Genomic DNA, 8750 nt, shown 5'->3' with positions numbered 1-8750 from the left:
TATGGAGCCCAAAAAAATTTCAGGTACGTTAGTTGGAGATGATCAACTGACAATTTCTGCATCCATCCGTGGTGGGTTTGTGTAACGTGGCCACTGGCAGGATCTGGACCCCACATGGACGCAACACTTTACATCTCTGTGATGTGGGGCCCTCAAAGCGTTCAAAAGTATAATAATGGCTTAATAATCAAGAGGGTTGTGGTGGGGCCCTAAAAAGATTCCTATACGAAACCACTTTTTCGTGGGTTAATGGTAGTTTAGTGTAAATCGAGAATATTTTATCAACCCAACTAGGCAAATATGCGAGATGGAGTCCAAATAAGATCCCGCTTCTGCATGAAAAGATTCTGAACCAACGGACGTATGGTATCTGCATGTAAAGATTCTGTTCTAACGGTTATGTGACGATGTGGACGTTCCCAATTGACTGGTTTGTTCGTATACCATTATGGCTGTTTCGTCATATATAGCGAGAGGAAGAGACAGCGGAGTAATCAGTAGGGGACAGTGGACACACTCTGTATACTCTGATCTCTGTTTAGTGTCGCTTCTCGCTTCACTTCTGAAGCAGTAGCCATGGCATTCTCTTCATCCTTCTCTCCGTCCTATGGCTTCTCGTTCAGTGCAGTGGCACAGAGTGACAAGAGGAAGAGCTGCAGCTCTCGATGCCGCCACCATTTTTCTTCTTTGTCCCACATTTCGTTCCCTGGTGCTTTTCTTCGACACTATTCCGCTCCCAGGTTAATTATCTTCATTTCATCTCCACCTGTAGCTTTCTCTTTGGAAATTGGTCTCCCATGCATTGAACAGTGTTAATAATTAGTTCTTCATCGGACTGCATTTTGGTTCCTCTGCTTTCTTTGGGATTCTGAGATTGATTTGATTGATTCACTTTTGTCTGTCAAATGGGTAAGGGTATTTTAGGGCTTTATTTGAGATTCCGAGATTGATTTGATTAATATCTGTGTTGTAGTAGAATCTTTTGGTGACATTGTGAGCTTGATATGGTAGCTTTATCGCTATTGTGTTGGATTGTCCGTTCATTTTGTTTCAAGTTTGAGTTTTGATGTAATCATGGACTCTTCTGGGTACATTGGTGGGTATTTGGGTAAGTTGCACTAAAGAGACTACCTCACGGCTGCAATGCAGCACCGCAGACAGTGGATGATGATTCTTAATTACTATGGTTTGCAAGATGGATCATGGCATAGCGTAAGATTATGCTCTCGCCTCTTCTTTTTGGTTATCGGTGGGTCATTTACCTTGGAAAAATAAGAATTCAGTAGACTATGCATTGAACCTGAACAGAAATATTTTAAATTTCACTTGATATATTTTTTTTTCATATGCATTTTTTTAATAATCGGCAGAGAACAAATTTCTTTTCCAATATTCAACCGTAATAGCCTTGTCAGAATAATCATAAAATTTCACAATACTGTAATTTTCATAATTAAAAATATTTAACGATGCATTTTCCCCTTTTCTTTCCTTTTGAGGCGGTCTATTATGTTTTAATGAGAATACTGGTTATCATTTCTTAACTCATTTTCTGCTCAAAATCACAAAGAGGGCAATGATTGGATATGCACAAGATTTATCACTCTATGCAGTGCTTAGGAAGAAAGGAATCAAAGGATCTTCTCAGTCAAGAGATTATCTTATAATATTATCATCTTGATTGCCATTACAGTTGGGCATTAGATGCCAATGAAGGAGAAGGTCATAGGAGTATCAGTTAATGCAGAGTTCGTTTCTAGCTTTTCTCTACAATGGCAGTGAAGCTGTGCAGGACTGGCTCCTCCAAAGTGAGTGAGTGATGAAGCTCAACTTTGACAGCTGTTCAGAATCTAGAGACCTTCAGCAGTAGGTGGAGTCTTCAGGGGACATGACTATGCTGTTGTTTTGACCTTTTTCAGGCCCTATTAGGAAGGGAAATTCCATTAGAGTGAAGTCCCCACTTCCAGCTCTTCTCTATGGCTTAAAGTTGGGTTTGCCTCTGGGTTTTTGAGACTTGAGATTGAAGGACACTTTTAAGTTGTAATTGGTTGGATGGAGAATCACTTAGAGGTTCCCCAATCACTAAGACCCTTCACTTTTGTCTCAGGTTGTAATAGCTAAAGCATTTGCTACCCAGGGAAAACAGCTTGCTTAGACGGATTCCATAACAATCCAACTCTCTCACCAATAGAATAGATTCAAAGGGAGTGACCTGGAGATAGTTGATTAGGGGTCAATGATCGATTGGAATAGCTTCTGCTTGTTATACAAACTGGTGACCATGTGATGGGTGGTCTTTCTGTTTGCTTTACATGATCAATTTGTGCTGTAGTTGCTTGAATGGTTCAAGGTTTCTATTTAGTTAGGCATTTCCACATGTGAAAATGGGATATTTTGGATTTTTTTTATCCCACCAAAAAAATATTTTGGAATTTTTTATTCAGAAATATGGAATATCTAAGGAAACTGATGAAAAATTTAAAAACATGGAATAATATTTGAAAAACTTCATGACATGCTAAAAGAGTTACACTTACATACTCAAGACCTAAAAAATAATAATTTACTATGTATAAGAAATGATAGAAGATTACAACATTTAAGTGGTTATTGATCATGAGAGATGAGTATCCACATAAACCAAATATGACTCTTATTTCCTTACTCCTTTTCTTTGAGGCATTTCAAAAAATTTATCCCTATCTTGAGTGTTGTGGCCATAGTATTGCTATTCAACATGAGTAGAATTGTGTACAATTCAACATGTTATAAAATATCTGCATGTAATCATCCACAATCTTCCATTAGATGAGGAAATTTTATTATCATCTGGTTATTGTAAAGTCTTAATTACTTAACTAAAATCTTATAAGAACTTAATATTCTAAAAAACCTAACTGGAGTTAGATGATTCATGGGTCTAGAATCAACAAATCCTAGTTTTTTCTCTTTATGTGAATCTGTGGTTTGTACACTTTCTATTCCTGACAGTCGTTTCAAATTGATTATATGAAACCTGTGAAATTTTTAATACTATGTTGAAACTTGGAATATTTGCAGATAACAAATTGAAAACTTAGCTGATGTATCATAAATTTTTAAAATGTTGAGAAAATGCTGACAGAAATTTGGAATTATTTTAAATCGGGGTGTGTGTGTGTGGGGGGGGGGGGAGGTGGGTTGGGGAAATTTTGCTATGTTTCAGGTAATTTGTGAACTGTTATTGGTTGCGTCTCTCTTCCATTGTTCTTGGGAGTGAAAGCTTGTATTTTTCATTTATTCTTTTGGTCATTTTGTAAAGTCTTTTATTGCAAATATTTTTCTTTTTTTTTTTGTTTCTTCCCTTCTTTATTTCCTAATGTAGGAATCATTCCTTCTGGTGCTAGTTTTTTTGCTTAATGTTGTCATTAGTAAAAATATTTTCATCTGGGGACTAACTTGTTTTTCCCTTCCTCCCATGGCTAATGTTGTTATCTGTTTTTACTTTTCTAGAAAGTTTTTCTTCTGCTCCTTTACAAATTTGTATATTTTTTATATTTTGTTTTTGAAGCTTTTCTTCCCATGTTTTTTCTTCCCTTTTCCTCTTTATTTATTTTTTCCCTGTTTCTTGTCAGTTGCTCAATGATTTTCTATTGCTATTCTCTTTTCAGAATTGGTTGTGTTCCTGTGTGGGGAAAAAGGCAATCATGTTATGCTCAACTCTATGCTCCAGTTGCAGGTCCTTCCTCCATCCATTGTTGTCGTAATGGCTTGGAATCATAATCACAACCTTGAGAAGCTTGTGTATTTACATTCATTTATTAATACCTGAGTGACCCCTTTTTTGGCAGATCCTTTTCAGAAAGAACCTGAGGAAAGAACACCACTTCCCAAAGGCAATATGTGGTCTATTCATAAATTTGGTGGGACCTGTGTGGGTACCTCCCAAAGAATTCAGAATGTTGCAAATATAATTATTAATGATGATTCAGATAGGAAATTGGTGGTTGTATCTGCAATGTCAAAGGTGACAGATATGATGTATGATCTCATTTACAAGGCTCAATCCCGTGATGAGTCCTACTTATCAGCACTGGATGCTGTTTTAGAAAAGCACAAACTAACAGCAATGAACCTACTTGATGGAAATGATCTTGCTAGTTTCTTATCACGGTTGCATCATGACATCAGTAACCTCAAAGCAATGCTTCATGCAATTTATATAGGTATTAATCTCGTATATTCCTCATCTAAGTCGAATTATGCAATATAAACTGTAAAACAGTGGTAGCCTTTCTGAATGACAGCCAATAGTGAAATACATTGTTGTGATATTCAGTACAAAGTTTATAGGTTGCTTGTAAGTATCACTACTTTGGTGTATATTCTATGTGTTTCCTTCAGATTTGTGAATTTTTATCCTAATCATATTGGATTCTGCCCTCATAGAATTTGGTAGTGGTGGTTTGCTATTGACAATGCAAATGGAATCTCTTTGAAAATTGAAAATATGATAATTATAACATTTGAATTAGGGAATATGGAATCCTATTGATGTGATAAATGAAATTCTCTATGCAATCAAAATATGGGTCAATACTAATGAAAGTTACCGTTTCCAATAAAAAAGATTTCTCTATGCAATCCTTAGAATTGAGGGAATGTTTTAGGTGTAGAAAATTGGAAAAAGTAGTTGTACTTAATCTAATTCTTGAATTGGTAAACAAAGTGTAAACGTAATTCTAGGAATGCATATTATTCAGAGTTCCCAGTGTGGCTATGAGTCTGAGTCTATGTAATGAATCAAATGAAATTGAATAAGAAATTTTTAATATTTTGTGCTTTCTTGGTGGTAAGATTTGCAATTTCAATTTTGAGAGTATTTTCTTCTTCAAAAATACGACAAATTTTAGAGAATATTGGAATGATATAAAGGAAGTTCTTATTAATGGTCATGACCTCTGTTTCTTTTTTCTTTTTTGTTTCCAAATTAAATACTCATATTCTTCTCTATTGATAATCATATCCACTCCTCATCTATTTCATGCTACCTCCTTGGGTCTCTATTTGCACAATAGTGGTTTAGTATTGAATTTATCTCTATTGTGTCTAATATGTTACCAAGTCATCAGTAGCACATATGGCTCCCAAGGCACTTTTCTCCTCCTAAAATGTGATAAAGAAACTCCAAACTATCCTTGCTTATGGAGAAAAATATGTGATCCATTATCTTCATTAATCTTGGATGTGATATTACCAGTTTGTCATTTATGAGCCCTTGTAGTTGGTTGTTAGCAGAAAAAAATTAGGTAAATTTCTCACATAATATGATTCACCCAATTAAGCTAGTAAGTAGTATGTGGATTTTTAGTATTTAGGTAGCCCCCATTTAGGGTATCTTATATCTTTGCTAGAAGTAGAAACAACTTTTTGATTCTGACTTAAAAATGTAAATAAACAGGATGGAGTAAAAGATTTTGACTGCAGAATTTTCTATTGAAAATCCTGGTATATATTCCCTCTTTAGTTTGATAGAAAGCGCAAGGAGTAAATAGATTAATAACATTTTTATGTATGGTAGATATGTAGGGACAATTTTTTTTTTTCCTGAAAGGTAAGGTAATTTTATTGAAACATAAAAGGCTGTAGATGACTTTTCTCCCCACATTGAATCAAAATCTATAGAAATTTAATAGTGTAGGGAACCATAATCCGTAAAGTTTCATGAATAAGGTTATAGATGGTTATCTCCCGCATGCAAAATTGAATTAATATCTTTTAGAGAGCCATAATTAGTCAAGCTTCATGAAAAAAGGCTCTAGATGGATGTTTCCTCTACATGGGATTAATTTTCTATTTAGAGGCAAGGAAAAAGAGAAAAATGGAGAGGAGTAAGAGGGTAGGGGAATAGAGAAGCATGGCTTCCTCATAGAGGAGGCTGTATAGATGTAGTCATGAAGAGATGGGGAAGTATCATCTTTTCTCCTACCTTCATAGACTTAGGTTGGACTTTAATTCTTCACACCTCCTTTTCTCTTCTTTCTTGTTTTGTCCTTTTTGTTGCTGGAACTTCAGTTATTAGAATGGCATTAGCCCTCCTCTCTGTAAGGAGAGGGGTGTATATAGAAGAGGGATGTAGATCAAGGTTTAAAATGTCGATGTCGACGGAAATGTCGCTTACCAAAATATAGGACATATGTCGGAAATGTTGAGGGGAAATATTGTAAAAATTAGAAATTGTGGAAATATGCAATGATATTTTGTAAAATGATAAAAGAAGCATTAATACATATTTCTAGACTATTATCTTATTCCCAACCATTATATAAAGCTAAGAAACTAAGATCAATAACAAATTAGTAAATGACGATTTACTGATTTGTTATGTATTTTGATGTTTTTACAAGGTTATCCGATAATTTCTTTTCTTGTTTTTAATTCTGATTTATTATAAATTCTAATATATTTATTTCACACTAGTAAATAGAAATACATTTATTCTGATATTTTAAATATTAAAGTTATAATACATTATGTTTTATTATAAATTTAATAAACTGATTCTCCTTTTTGTAGTATTAAGATTATGATAAATTCTGATTTCTTATAAAACTTAATGAATTTATTATGATTTTTAATACTAAATTTATAATAAATTATGATTTAGTATAAAATTTAATGAATCTATTCTGATTTTTTATATTAAATTTAGAATATGATTTATTATAAAATTGAATAAACATTTTTATTTTAATAAATATTTTAAAAATACTATCTAGTTAATATTTTATTACTTGAAAAATATTTTATGTTTTATATTATAAAGTAATTAATTTATTCTTTTGTTTTTATTTTTTGTTAATTCTTTTTTATAAATATTTTATTTGAAATATTAAATAGAAATTGTTAATGGAATAATTTATATTAATATGCTGTATTATATTAATATAATATACTAATATATTATATTAATATAATATACTAATGTATTATATTAATATAATATACTAATGTATTATATTATTGATGTACATTAGTCGACATCCTGTTGACATAATAGGAAAAACTGTATTTTTTTTGGTTATTTGAACCGATTTGGTTGACATTTCCGAAATATAGGAAATGTCGACCGAAATAATGTAATTTTTATATTACCATCCATTTTCATGTCGGTGAGCCTTGACATCGACATATGTCGGGTGACATTAGTGAAATGTCGCGACACTTGAAACCATGATGTAGCTAACTCCCCACACCTCTTTTCTTAGGGTGCTATGTGTCACCCCACTTGAAGAGGGGTTTAAGGTGGGAAAAAAAGCCCTCTCTTTATGAAAAGACAAGTGGCATTCTCTTTAAATGGATACTACAGGCCCATGAAATGATTTATAAGTTGTGATTGGGGCCCAACTTCCTTTTAAATTAATTTATGGCCTGCTGTTAACTTACATGGATGGGCTTTACTATCAGGTTTACAGACTCTCATTTATCTAATTTTGCTGTCTTGGTCTTTGAAATGGTGGTCACCATTTAACTACCTTTTCTAACTTGAAAATATCTGGTTATGGTACACCTCTTCAACATGCATAGCCCATACAGTTGGTGGGAGCTTCCCATCCCATACCTTTTCACTTCCCAGTATCTGATGTATGATCTGTTACCACATTGAAGCTAGGACTACTTTCTGAAATACTTTTAGGGGCTTAGATGTGATATGCTTTTCTTTCCCTTTTTATCTTCCTAGGAAACTATTTATTTTTTGTTAATGATAATGGGTAAAATCTCCCTTGTCCATATTATCTGTAATGAGGAACCTTTTAAAGTCTTTTCTGTAGAAAAATCCATCTCTTGGGAGTTGCTCACCTTGTTGCACCCATTTTGAAACTTCACAAAAATGTTTTAGGGCTCCTTTGAACTTGGCTTCAATTTGCACAAGTTTTGAAGGGTTCCGTAAACTTGATATGATTTTGTTGCTTATTTCTTTCTGAATGCATAATTTAAGCTTTGTTAGTATGCCATTTTGATCTCATACAGTTTTCAATTTGTACAATTACATTGAAAGAGGCATTCTGGTCATCAGTTTAATTGAAACATGCATGATACTTTGGACTATATGCTGGTTTTTCTTGTTATTTTGGTTTCTATTGTTGGTAAATAGAAGCTGTTAACCAATGCAGTTGCTGACACCTTAATGTATTGCAGCTGGTCATGCCACAGAATCTTTTTCAGATTTTGTGGTGGGCCATGGAGAGTTATGGTCTGCTCAGATATTGTCATCTGTTGTCAGAAAGGTGCAGAAGTTTGTTGCTTTTGGAGTGCTAAAGTAACTGAACATTTTAACTTTATAAAACTTATTTTAAGTAATTCTCTTGGTGCAGCAAGGAGTGGAGTGCAATTGGATGGATACTAGAGATGTTCTTATTGTAAATCCTACCAACTCTAATCAAGTTGATCCTGATATTTTGGAATCTGAGAGAAGACTTGAGAGTTGGTTCTCTAAAAATCCATCTAGGATAATCATTGCTACTGGTTTCATAGCCAGTACACCCCAAAATATTCCTACAACACTAAAAAGAGATGGAAGCGACTTCTCTGCAGCTATAATGGGAGCTCTATTCATGGCCCGTCAGGTTACAATTTGGACTGATGTGGATGGTGTGTACAGTGCAGACCCCAGAAAAGGTTTGAACTGGTGCTTACTTGTGTACTTGGTTAATCCATTATGAGAAATGATAGGAACTCTCATTGATTTTGATAACTATGGTTTTCATAGG

The 8750-nt window shown here is 33.8% G+C and overlaps 1 protein-coding gene across 1 annotated transcript in view; it reads left to right on the top strand.

Moving 5' to 3' along the window:
* Positions 1–453: 453 nt before the first annotated feature.
* LOC148869730 (bifunctional aspartokinase/homoserine dehydrogenase 1, chloroplastic-like) overlaps positions 454–8750 on the top strand; it is a 32916-nt gene continuing 24619 nt past the window's right edge. The window contains exons 1-5 of the mRNA XM_088971499.1: positions 454–740; positions 3651–3718; positions 3831–4205; positions 8179–8267; positions 8355–8658. Coding sequence (XP_088827625.1) covers positions 577–740; positions 3651–3718; positions 3831–4205; positions 8179–8267; positions 8355–8658 — 1000 coding nt within the window. The 5' untranslated portion in view covers positions 454–576. The remainder of the gene's footprint in view (positions 741–3650; positions 3719–3830; positions 4206–8178; positions 8268–8354; positions 8659–8750) is intronic.

The sequence above is a fragment of the Nelumbo lutea genome, chromosome 2, assembly GCF_056320005.1.
Source record: "Nelumbo lutea isolate HS-2025 chromosome 2, American lotus-T2T, whole genome shotgun sequence".
In the NCBI taxonomy this organism is placed as follows: Eukaryota; Viridiplantae; Streptophyta; class Magnoliopsida; order Proteales; family Nelumbonaceae; genus Nelumbo; species Nelumbo lutea.
Note: the sequence above shows the minus strand (reverse complement) of the source record. Positions and strands in the feature narration are given on the sequence as shown.